Here is a 13,016-nt window from a genome sequence, read left to right as displayed (position 1 = left end):
TTTCATTGCTTTTTATCCTTAGGGAAATATCAAATGATCAGCGTTGTTGTGGAACTGTGCCCCAAAGGAAGGGGACAGGTGTTGTGTTTGTGCTTTCACTTCACACAGGCAGCAAGCTCATTAATTTGCGATTTTAGTGGGAAGAGGCCACCGGTCTCTGTCACTAAAAAGCAACCGTGATTGATCATTCAGGGGCAGAAGGGGAAAATATTCAGAAATTAGTTATATAAGCATCTTAAATTAACAGTGTGCCTACAAAGAAGCATTGTTTTTCCCTGGAGGAATGCTGAAATTGATGTTTTTAACCTCCTCTCTGAACACCTGCCACTGTGTGTTTCAGTAGGGAAACAATGCATTCAAACCAATGTCTTTTTGTATTCACTGAGGAAAGTACATTTCTGTTTGATGATCTGCACCAACCCAGCTGCTACACCAACCCAGCAGATAGGAGGAAAAAACCGGGTTACAGAAATCTTGCTATCGCATATGCAATCTTTGTATCTGACAGAACTTGTTTGTTGGTCTTCATTAGGTGAAACATCAGTGCCCGTGCTGCTTGCGAGACGTGTCTGAACAGAATAGAGCGGAGTGTAGAGTGCACAACCCAAACCCCTGCGTCTACATCTTGTTGCCTATTTTTTCTTGTTAGCTGAATACCACTGAAGGCCTAGAGCTGCACAGCAAGACAAATTCAGTTCAGGGACTTAGATCTGTGCAATCTAGCATTCACACGGGTGTCTGCATGAAGCCTGTCAAGGCTTTCCAGTCACATCTTCGTATGTGGCTGCCTTTGCAGCAGGTCCAACTCAGTGTGCAAGGAATGGGCTGTCATTCAAGAATGATGCTAACTGATGTGTGCTGGCTTTGCTAAATTCCCAAGCTCTCATGTTGCTAGAGTGCACAAACCCCTCTTGCATCTCCAGGAAAGAGATCGGGTATGAAGGAAAATGGAGAATCACCACCAGTGTTACCTTTCCTCTAGGAGAGGTTTTCATCTTGAAGGACATCACTACTGGCTGCCTCTGGTCTCCGTTTCCTTGACACTGTCTGCCCTCACAGAAAGGCAGCTCCTGATGCTCAGAGCAGACCAGCATGCTTGTAAGACAGGCTTTTATCTAGAAAGAAAGGTATTATCACAGGTTTTTGAGGCCCAGAGGAGATCTGCAGCGTCTCTAGATTTGAGTCAGTGGCTTGCCAATATGTAAGAGGTATTTTGAAAGCCTTTGATACATGATGATGAGGGGAGCGCTGAGGTTAACAGACGTAAAGAAGGGTCTGGCAATGGTGCCAAGTGGGAAACAGAAGAAATTACTGAATTAAATTACTTAGTAGATGTTCACAGTTATTGTTTCAGCTGATAATGTGAGTGTAGCAGGCCTAAACTGTAGTAGTAGTTCTAAGAGGGTTTTTTCCTCATTGGCTGCATCTGCAGTGGAACTCAATCTCTAATATTAAAGGGGTTGCTTTTCTAATGGGATTCATGCTTCTCCATCTGTGCTGTAAAAGTAATAGTATTTGAGAGCTGTTATTTTATAGCTGACACAGTGTTCGCCCTGTACTTTTAGATGCACATTGGGACTTTTTATTAGCATTTCACAACTTGGATTACTTGCAGAACAAAACTGAAAGTTGAAGTGAATGCTCATACAGAACTAATTTCAAGAGAAATTGCTGTAATGTATAATCTGTGGTTAACACTAAAGTCCTAAAATAGACAACTAAGGTGAGCTGGATGGTGCTGCAGTTGCAGAGGGTATTTTGTGATCAAGTACCCCTTTAGACCCCCACTTTGAAAGCTGAATATCTAAAACTCCTTCAGTGTTTAAACCACTGGGGGAGGGCATGAGGATGTCCCACGTCTGTACAGGAGGGGTAGAGGGATGTTGCATGTTACTATATGAAAATTATTGCAGTACATCAATAACATGTTGTAACCCAAAACTGTAACAAAGAGTACCTTCACATACCTTGCTAAAATATTCTTAAGTCTTTAACTGTAGCTTCAGAAGCTACATACCATGCGCTTATCAAAGCTCAAACATTACTAGGCTGTATTTCTAAGGCACTTTTTTTCTTGTGCCACTAAGAGTGTGCTTTTTATTATATTTATCAGTCTATCTCCCAAGTAAATTACAACATAATAACTATTAGCAGTGCTTTGCTTGCATTGTAATTCTATAAAAGAAGAGGAAATTCTGCATAGAGAGTTCACATTAGTGATATTTACTCCTTGTTCTTACAGTATTTGTTATGTGTAGCTGTATGGAGCTCAGCATAAGTCAGCAGCTGTGAAGGATTTTGTAGAAAAATAAGAGGTGAAAATACATTTTAAATTCTTAGTAACTGCATTTTAGTTTCTTTTCCTCCTTTCAGTTATGTCAATAGTTTAGCTTTCAGGGATGTTTCTTAAATAAACTTTGATATTTGTAGTAAACAGCAACAGTGGTGTAAGTTCACCCAGTTTGTTGTTGTTCTCATAAAAGAACTGCCACATTTTCATTCAAAACTTCTTACTCTAGAGAGATTTTCTCCAAGAATACAATTGTAAAAGAAAAACTTGTCTTCGTGTTCTTGCCATCTATCGATTTCCAAATTGTATATTCCATCACACTTTGATTTTAGTACTTTTAAAATTGCAACTGTTTTTCACTCAAAGTTGAAATATTTCTGTTAGAAAGAACAATAAATACATACTCTTTCTTTAGATGTTTCCCAATATCCTCATTTTTAAGGAAGTATATAGACCCAATTAATGCTTAAAGAAGTTTGCATTTGTTTAAGCTCAAACATATTTGCTTATATTCTGAATTTTTAAAAACAAAGATGGAAAGTGCATCAGGTGACCTTATTATATAAGCATGGATGGCATCAGAGACCTGAGTGTCTCATTTGTCGGTTAATCAGTCTGCCCATTTTTTTTCATTTCTGTTATACCCCAAATTTGGGTGACTTCTTTCTTGTCTCAAATTTGCAAAAGGCTTTCTGCACAGAATCAGACAGAGCTGAGCTAACGGGCTGGAGAAGAGGAGAAAATTATAATCTCTACAGACATGGGAGGATGGTCTTCCACAGCATCTAGGACCACATTATATATTCCCTGCATCATCATCTGTCTCCAAGAATATAAATAGAAACTGGGATTCTTTTCCATTTTTCACTGTCATCTTCAAAGGTGGTTGCACACATAGATGTCTCATGGTTTTAAAGAAGTCTGGAATTTAGTGAAGCGTTGTGTCTCCTCTTTTAGTCATTCAATTGAGACAAGTTGTAAAAATGAAGATGCTGATTATTTTAGAAGTGTGGACAGGGTTACAGCAGCAGCTTTTTGTCTAAGTACTCCCCCAGGAAATTATTGAGGTTTCATGTGTTGGAGTTGGATACTTCTGGAAGAGCTTGGGTCCTGCACAATGAATTTGTTGAGAAAAGGAAGAGCAAGTGATTTTGTGGTGCTGGAATTGCTGCTATTGTTGCTTCAGCCGATCCATACTTGCCTCAGTAGTCCTAGTTACATGGATTTTCTCAGCAAGAGGCATAAATAGTAATAGGCAAGCTGAGCTTTCAAAGCTGAGGATATATAAAAAATGGTTTTAAAATAGCAGAAGTGCTACTGAAACAGTTTCAACATTATACTCACTGCCAGTGGGGATTTACTATAAATAAGGGCCCTTATTTCTAGAACTATCAATGCTGCGGTTGTGCAGCAAAGCAGATCACATTAGCAGATGCTTTTGGAAAATGTTTTGCATTTGAGTAAAGTGGTGTGTGAAGTTTGGATATTCCAGGTCAAATTATAATTTCATGTATTATGAATATATCTAACCACGTTAAAGTCTGCAATACTTTGTTAAGTTGTACGTTTTATTCTTCCTAAATAGACAGGCAGTATAGCAAAAGAGAAAATCTCCGGGATTTAAGTTTTGAGGGTGAACAGGAGTGAGCTTTTCCGTAGTTTTACTGCTTTTTAAAACTGTGCAACCTGTTCTCTGCCCTAATGAAAGAAAATGGCAGCGTTTTGGGCTTGGAGTTACATGAGTGCCATGCTTCTGGGAAATGGGCTTGGAGGCTTTGGGTTTAAACACCTGGTATTTTCAGTTTTATAAGCCAGAAATAGTAATTTAAGTTTCATTTTTCCTGTGTTAATTATTATAAGTGTCTCATAATCTGCAGATATGTGTTTAAAACAGGTGCAGTCACTTTAGTATTAATGATCAGTGAGTCTAATATGTTACTACTTGAATTGCTTGCTTTGCGCAAAGAGGCTATTTTCAAGAAATATATGTAATGATGTTTAATAACTTGCTTTGCCAAAGAGTAGGATGTTCTTCCTTTCACCTGAAAGTATTTATTGTATATATTTATTTTAATTTTTGCTTGGAATTATTTATAGCACCCAGCATGAATATGTTGAGCCAGAAGTTTTGCTGTCAAGTGATTTACTGTAATATCTTCATGGAAGTAATATAATTTACTTAGTGCAATAGGGATTTGTAATATATTCAGTATGGGCAACAGTACACATCACAGCACCTGATTTCTGTTGGCTTGAGCATAAAACAGTATGACTCAGTCAATAAAATAAAGATGTCCTGTAGTACAGTGAGCAACTGAGAGCTGTAGCACTAGAACTGTTGTTTTATTCTTAATGCAAGAATCAAAATTAAATTCCCTTCAGGCTGGTAGTTATGCCAGGGGAGACTTGGCCCAGCAGACGAGCATTATATGTAAATATAAAAATTTACCTGAATATTACCTTCATTAAGAAACGATGAATTTCACCATTTATTCCACTTAATGCCACATTTGCACATTATGAAATGAGATAATAAGGTTAATTTTTGAGAGCTTAATTTTGTTGGATACTTTTTTATTGGGTAATTGTTAATTTTTTTTTTTCTTGAGTGGAATCTCACAGGTTGACTACAAAACCACCTGGAAAGCCTTCAGACTCATTTTCCATGGTTAAATGGTTGCAAGCATAGGAAGGTCCATAGTGTTGTCAAAGACCTTTCAGCATCAGTGTTTTTCCTGGGGCAGAGATTGATGGAAAGCATACTAAGCAGTACTGAGGAAAGAATTGACATGGGGAGAGCCTTGATCCCACTTCATATGAAGATGAACTCTAGCAGACATCTTATAATAATGCTCGTTATATTTCTACATTTAATTGAAAGATGGGCATGTAGCTACCAAAGACCAATATTGATGCCCTGAATTCTTGTCATGTTCTAGCCTGCCACAGTTGCACTGTGTGATTTTGGGCAAGACACTTAAATTCTCATTTTCCAGCTACAATGGTGATATTATTAAGAAATGTGTAATAATACAAAGTATTAAAACCATGATTGCTGTATTTTCACTGGTCCATATAGAAGCTCTGCTGCCCCTCAGCATTATGTGGTTGGAGAATCATGGGGCATGAGCCTACTTCTGGCAAATCATCTTGACACAGTGACTACATTGAATTGGATTTTCAGTTTGGGAATAAAAATGGTTCTTGATGTTGTTTTAGGAGATCACATATGTGTTTCTACATTAATATAGGCTCATAGGGTCAGAGGGAAGCTCTGACCGTCACTGTCAACATCTTTCGTAGACTGGTAATACTAAACCTTAAAAGATGCCCATCTCCACAATTCTTGTTTGAACCAAAAATCTTGCTCCGGTAAGGATGGCAACTCTTCATGGCTGATGCAGCCATATTTCTTTCCTATTGCTTAGCTTAAATACTCCTAGGTGGGTTTTTTTCCCATGTTTCAGTGTTTAAATATTTCATGTTACATAACAAATATTTTTTTTTTCACACCTTTGAGTCTTTATAGGCCAGACAAGCTTCTTGCAAGATAGGCTGGCTGTTCCCTGTCATCCTACTAGCTCTTCTCTATACCCCTCTGCTTTCCAGGAAGATGAATTTAAACTGAATTCCCAGAACTGTACAAAGTATTTCAGTCTCACTCTTAGCTTACAGAGCAATGTTCCCCTGGCTTGAAACAGCTTGTTTGGTATTTTCTTCTGTTTTAAACAGGCCGGTAGATATCCAGATCACTTTCTTAAGTCTAATGGTTTTTATCAGCTGTGTCGCCATCAGTCCCAAAGCTGTTCCTGCAGGTACTCCTTGTTGGAAAGAGACCTAATTTCATGAGCATCTCTCCATGATTAAACAGCCCCAAACCCTCCTGCCATACTAATCCTTGAGCCATCTGTGGATCTTTGTTATCCTATTATGTACCTACTTTATTTCTGTTGGGATCAGCAGAATTTAACGGAAGGTCATTCGAATTTCCACTTGTTTAAACATCTTTCCCAGCCTTACCATTACACATCCTAAAGCCATTCTAGTGAGAACCTCATACTGTCAATGTGTCACGATATGAGACAATCACTGATGTCTTCCCCTCACCTGTCAAGTTACTTTTCTGCCTCTATGTCCGCCGCTTTGAGCTGTGCTCCTCTTGGGCAGAAGATCCTTCTGCTCTGGATCTGCTCTGGTTGAAGGCCTGTCAGTCCTTACCAAGGAGTCCCCAGCTACAGGATCTCCTTCCCTCCCTTCTGGTCCGCCTTCTGCTTGTGCCATCACGTCTGCCGTCCTTTCATGTCATCTGCTTATCAGTCTCATTCTCTCTTGCTCCCTGCCTGGCTTAATTTTCTTTCTCTGCTTACAGGACTACCCGTTCTTCTCCTTTATTGTGCCATCTCTGTTCATAGTCCTCATCCCCCATTACCATAAAAATTTTCAAGGTGTTTTGCAGACCCATTCCTTTAGACTCAGCCTTGCAGTGGTCAGTTTTATTGTCTTCCCTGGTTGTTGACTGTGTTGAGTATTTTGATTGATCCCTCATTTAGGTTTTCTGACCAGCTCTCCCTCAGCTGTGATGAAAAGCAGGGAACCTCTTCCTATACCCCAAGTTGTTTAATGGCCAGTGGATGTTTGAGATCTAGTGTACCTTCCATGGTCACAGTGTAAGTGATAGTGTCACACAAATGCTTACAGAGAACTTAATTACACCAGAATAAGTTAGTTCCTTTCCTTTACAGCCTTCATGTAAGAAGACGGTGGTATCTTTCAGACTTGCACTTGAAGTTCTCTGTCCTTGAAGATTCTGTTTTTGAGCTGGGTTATCGATTCAAGAGAGTGCCTGGATGCCTCTTTAAAACTACCTTACAGACCTTCCTGGAAATAATATCTTTGTATCTTCTCTGCATCTTTTCCAAACAAACCCTTTGTATACCAAAATGTTTGCAAAAACAGACCTCATGAGCTTTTTCAAGTTCAGTTGATGGCCCTGAAGAAATGGGGAGAGGTAGGGGTTTTGCCAGGTTGGTAAGAATCAGGCAGTCATACCTTGCGATGCCTCAAATTCCTGTGGGAGGGAGACTATGGGTATAACCCTCCACTGAAGGCTAAGGAATAAAGGATCAGCGTTGAACATCTCATGAAGCATTTCATTGGGATTTTTCCCAACAGCAAATGTAGCACCTAGTTTTATATACGTTAATTCCATCAAAAAATCGAGTCTTTATAATCTGTAGACTAGAAAATACTTTACAGTTATTCAGGACACAGACAAAAGATGAGAAATAGAAATAAAGGCCAAGACCTCACAGCAGTTGAATCTTTTGTTTTACTCAACAGTGGGCTGTACAACACACTCAGTCATGCTCTCTAGAGCCACGAAACAAAGGAACCCTGTTGATGTTTACTTTGGCTCAAAGCAGAGACAGTTATTTTAAATGAGTTAATAAATGGAGTAGTGAACTATGATGGGTTGTATAATCTTCGCTTCTCTTTTTTTTTTCTCTCTAGGTCACTCAGATGAGTCGTCCAGATTTGATTCTCTTTCTCATGAAATATCTCATGGCTTTGGTCGTTGGGATACCCTCTGTCTTCTGGGTTGGAAGCAAAAAGACCTGTTTTGAGTGGGCTAGCTTCTTCCACGGACGCAGGAAAAAAGAGTGCGTATTGATATCTAATAGATAAACTGGTTGAGTACTGGCAAATAATCTCCTCTTCCGTTGTAGTCCTGGAAGAGTGTTTTGGTTAGTTTTTCACAGAGGCAAAGACAGGAATAGATAGGGGCAGTTTTCTTAGAAATCTCTCACTATCCAAAATGGAGCAAGGAAGAACAAGACAAGCAACAGCTCAAACCCCCCTTGAAAAACTGTTGCTTATTTTTCCATAATTATTCTTTGGTCCCAGAATTAAATCTACATTGCTCCATCTGTTTTCAAAATACTTTTTAACAAGAATTAGATTTCAGTTGAATACTACAGCTTCTCTGCCATTTACCGAGAGGTGGAGTTGGAATTTTTTATTTCTAAACATGCTTATCTAGTCAACTGAATCAGACCTTTAAATTGAAATTAAATGTCAGTTCTTTTCACCATGATTGCAGTTAAAAGCAATTGTCTCTGCGTTTAATCTTCCCTTACGCATTAGTGCCAAAGCACAGGTTGACAAAATGACAATAAGAATGTCGTATAGCTTCCGTAAGGTTGAAATTAATTTAGGCTAAGGTATGGCATAAATTTAGAGACAATCTATATGATTTTGTAATAGCTATGAATAGCTATTTTCATAATCGTGAATACTGTCTTTCAAGCAGACATTTCAAAATAGATCGACATCTGCAGCAAGCCTTTAAGTGACTATTCCATGACGTTGACTTGTCCATCCTTAGCAGAACTGGCCTTCTGCTGAGATTAAAGTAAAATTACCTTCTCTAAAGTTGGAGTAAATTTTTCTTTGTGCAAAAGATAACCTACTAAGATATGCATGGGGTTAACAACAACGTAATATGATTTTAATATATGTACATAGATTTAGATAGGATTTACATAGAGGTGACGTACTGGTTTGGTGGCTAGAGGACAGGGATAGAGTTAATGAAGGCAGAGGAAGCTGTTTTACAGGACCAGCTATCTCCGGGAGAGCTGGGCGGCTCCTGGAAGTGCATCCTCTCTCCTGGTGCAGCCAGGCAGGAGAGGAGCTCCCACGCACTGCAGCGTCTGGCTGGAGCCAGATTCCTTTGCCGGCCCCATTCATTGAGCAGTAAGAGGCAGAGCCGATACAAACCTCCCTCCTAAGGTAGCCTGCATCCTCCGTGAGCAAGAAAATTATGAGGAGGAGCTGGCCAGGCGGAAGAAACAGAACATGAAAGAATAATATAGAGAATGGGAGGGGAAGAAAAGGCCTCCCCACAAAAAAAAGATTAAAACAAAAAAAAAGGGAATGTAGAGGATGTGATAGCACCTCCTTTCATCACACTATGGTAGAGCGGTCAAGTGTGTGCCCCTCTGCCAGCCCTTTCCAGCAAGGGATTTCAGCAAACAGAGAAGCTATGAGACTGTAACCACTGATCTAAGGGCTACAGACCAGTTGCTTATGCATTATTGTGTATGTTGTATTTCCTCTGGTGTTCTCCTCCTGCTGCCACTTTTAATCCAGATTTTAAATGCTCAGTTGAGTGAGGAAGCGCCTTCCCGTGTTCCCTGAGAGGCAGTTCCTTGGGTAATCTGAGCTTGCTGAGTCACAGCGCTATCCCAAGGATTTCTCCTGCAATGATATTCACAAACTAAGGCCATAAGCAAATACACTGCAATTATTCCACATGTCTAGGCTAGAGGATCAGATACAGGGAGTGGGAAGGATTCAAGAATATGAACTTTGCTAAAATAGCCAAATGTAGGGGTGCTTCAAAATTTGGCAAATAGGGACGTTATAATGTAAATAGATGGTCTTATTTGCCAAGCTGTAATATATGTCTGTTCTGTTTGTAAAATAGTTACGGTGCGGTTACTGCAATCACTTTTATATTGCAGTCATTAACGTTAACTGTTCAAATTGCATGTCTGGTTCAGAGTTGTAAATGAGAGTCGTCAGGTGCTGCAAGAGCCAGACTTTGCTCAGTCTCTTCTGAGAGATCCCAATACTCCCATCATCCGAAAGTCAAGAGGCACTTCGACCCAGGGCACCTCGACTCACGCCTCCTCTACCCAGCTGGCAATGATGGACGACCAAAGGAGCAAGGCAGGCAGTGTCCACAGCAAAGTGAGCAGCTACCATGGCAGCCTGCACCGATCGCGTGATGGCCGGTACGTTTCTTCTCTTTAAAATCTTGTGGAAAATTGGACAAGCCTCTGCTAGCCAGACGTTTGGCTATCATGTTGCTAAAACTAGAAGTTCTGCTAATATTTACTTGTTCTGATTGCATCTCTTCTCCCTGTTAGTGTCTGGATTGGAAAGAGAAAAAAATACCCTGGTATTTTCAGAGTCTACACTAGTCTTCATGAATTACACAGCGTGAATGTGTTCGGTGCTGGTTTTCCTGCAAAGGCAGTGTGATCTGTGTTACATCATCTCAGTGCATGGGAAAACGGATCTGACCTAAAGTCAGCTCAGTATTTTTATGGCTGCTTTTGTCTGTGTGTAAATTGATTTTGTTTCTGTAAATAGTCCTAGCCCTGCTGAAGTAAACAGTAATAAAAGTTACCCACTCTAACTTGAGGTGTAGTTAAGGTTTATAACATAATTTATTGTCAAGTATTTTACTCACCTAATTATCAATACTATACATAGCGCTGTAGTAAGAACCAAGCTGCATAAGGAGTTGAAACAATTTGCCTGGGGCTGTATAAGCTGAATGACTGAGCTAAACAGAGAACGACTTTTTTCACAAAAGCAGAGGGTTTGTGTGCATGCGTGTGCACATGCACCGAGAATTATTTACATTCTTTCATGACTGGCAGTAACAATAGTAATAATTGTCCTCTATTTTTATAAATTAGGTACACTCCCTGCAGCTACAGAGGCGTAGAAGAAAGACTACCTCATGGCAGCATGTCACGACTGACTGATCATTCCAGGCACAGCAGTTCTCATCGGCTTAATGAACAGTCACGTCACAGCAGCATCAGGGATCTCAGCGGCAACCCAATGACACACATCACGCACGGGACCAGCATGAACCGCGTTATCGAAGAGGACGGCACCAGCGCTTGAGCCGCTTTTGTTGGAAAAGAGTAGTTGATGTGGTTGCACGGCTCGCGGTCCCTTCCTCAGTGATGTGATAATGCTCAGTATTATCATGCCTCTCATCGGGTGCTGATTTTGTGCATCAGGAAGCCGAGACTGGCTTCTTCGTGTTGAAGCCAGCGTTCTTGTACTTGCATCAGAGCTAGTGTTCAGCAATCTTGAATTATTGAGTAAAAAGCTGGTTGCCTCATTTGACCCTATCTGTAGGTAATTATTTATTCGATAACTGTTACTCATCAGACACCATTGCTGAATTTCTTATTCTTTGTTGAAAAAAATCTCCCCCTCCCTCCGATGGCTCTGCATGTCGGTAGGTGTTACCCTTGAAACTCGCTGGCAGGGTCACACTGAGATTTTTTCTTGTAAGGCATAAGGGAACTCTTGAACATTGAAGGAATTCCTCTGCGCACCTCTCTGATTAGATAACAAACTGATACAGGTTTTCATCAAGCGCAGGGGGAGGGGACGCATATTAAAAGCTGTATAAAGGACATCTGTGCGAATCGGCAGGCATTTTTAATGATTACACTGGAAATGCAACACAGGAATGAGCGTTTTGGAGAAGGAGAGGAAGCTCCGCTGATGATCACCAGCTCTTACCAGAGCTGTTCAGGCTCAGTTGTTGGGACGGGGTGGGAGGGTGGGGGGAAGAGAGAGGCAGGGAAGAGCGATTTTTTTATAACTTGTATTGTCCTTGCTTTTTTACAAAAGACTATTTAAATTTTCTACTTGTTTACAATTTATGTAGGAAGAGATCAATTTTAAAACCAGTTATCTAGATAATATTCAGCCACTTATTTTTTAGATTAATGTACAAAAGCTGAGATTGCCTGTTCTTGATCTATTTAAAAAATAATAATAGAAAAGCTGAATTTGTTGCCCAAACTGGAATGTACAGCCTTTTCCGTACAAACAGAAGAAAGTCTGTTTACAAACCCCATAGCCTAGGCGAGGAAGGCTGAGGCCAAAATGGACAGGAGTAGTTTAATCAGGGATAGCTCACCTTCCTGGCGATATCATGGCTGGGTTTTGGGAGGATTCTCTTTGCTCTGAGCGAGCGGGGAGCAAGAATTTAGAAATGGGTGGGAGAAATCGAGGCAGGAGCTGCCCCACAGGTGGGGAAAGAGCGGGATGCAGCAGCCAGAAACCCGCTGCATGGCTGTCTTGAGGAGGAGGAGACAGGTATCCACCGTAAATCATTGGCTCCTTCCCAACCGGGGAGCTTGCATTACTGGTCGACCTCTACTGTAGGTTATTTTCTTTTCATTCCCTGCTACAGATTCGCGGTAGAGGATTCTCAGTTTGGGCTTTTTTGTGTGTAAATAGTCTGTTGGGGTACAGCAAGTCTTCGCTGACACTGCAGGCAAAAGTCAAGGCATGTCTTGGATGGTGCAGTAGATCTTCTGAAGCATCTACTGTAAGATTCGTTCAGCATGAGGAAACACTGATTGCATTTAAACCTACCTCAGTAATTACTACAGATCATTGCTGGGAAATGAATACTTATTTTTTCATTGTCCTTACATAATTCCCTTTTTGACCTGTTCGAGGCATGTTGAAAAGCCTTTGTACATGCTTAGATGGCACAACCTCAAGGGCAGGAATAGGGCAACAACCCGTGGTGCGTACTTCAGAGACTTTCGCGAACAGCAGAAACGGAGCTGCGCTACAATTACTCAATTTAATTGTAGCTGATGACACAACAGCAAAGCACGTAACCGTGCGCTCTTTGAAATCAAAGATTGCCCTAGGAGTCACCGTGTCTTAGAAATATATTTACTGTAAATTGTCTTTCTTGCTTCCACCAGGCTTTTGCTCCAAAGGAGAAGCACAAACCAAACCCAACGTGGAATAACAAAGCTTAGCAACAATGCCGCGCTCTCTTTATTGTAAATCCAGGGAGGGAGGTTGCTGCACCGACCGCCCCGGGGCAGAGCAGACTCTCTGCTTTGCCCGTTTGCTCAGCAAACAGCCACAGGGGACGTCT

At 40.7% G+C, this 13,016-nt stretch overlaps 1 protein-coding gene across 1 annotated transcript in view; it reads left to right on the top strand.

The window, feature by feature from the left end:
- The window catches only part of FZD3 (frizzled class receptor 3), a 59,485-nt gene extending 48,489 nt beyond the window's left edge, over window positions 1-10,996 (top strand). Inside the window, exons 5-7 of the mRNA XM_010583143.1 lie at window positions 7,802-7,950; window positions 9,856-10,089; window positions 10,783-10,996. Of these exons, the coding sequence (XP_010581445.1) occupies window positions 7,802-7,950; window positions 9,856-10,089; window positions 10,783-10,996 (597 nt within the window). The remainder of the gene's footprint in view (window positions 1-7,801; window positions 7,951-9,855; window positions 10,090-10,782) is intronic.
- Window positions 10,997-13,016: the final 2,020 nt, after the last annotated feature.

This window comes from Haliaeetus leucocephalus, unplaced genomic scaffold (assembly GCF_000737465.1).
Source record: "Haliaeetus leucocephalus isolate CR32 unplaced genomic scaffold, Haliaeetus_leucocephalus-4.0 Scaffold871, whole genome shotgun sequence".
NCBI classification, from domain to species: Eukaryota; Metazoa; Chordata; class Aves; order Accipitriformes; family Accipitridae; genus Haliaeetus; species Haliaeetus leucocephalus.
This window is presented reverse-complemented; position numbering and strand designations above follow the sequence as displayed.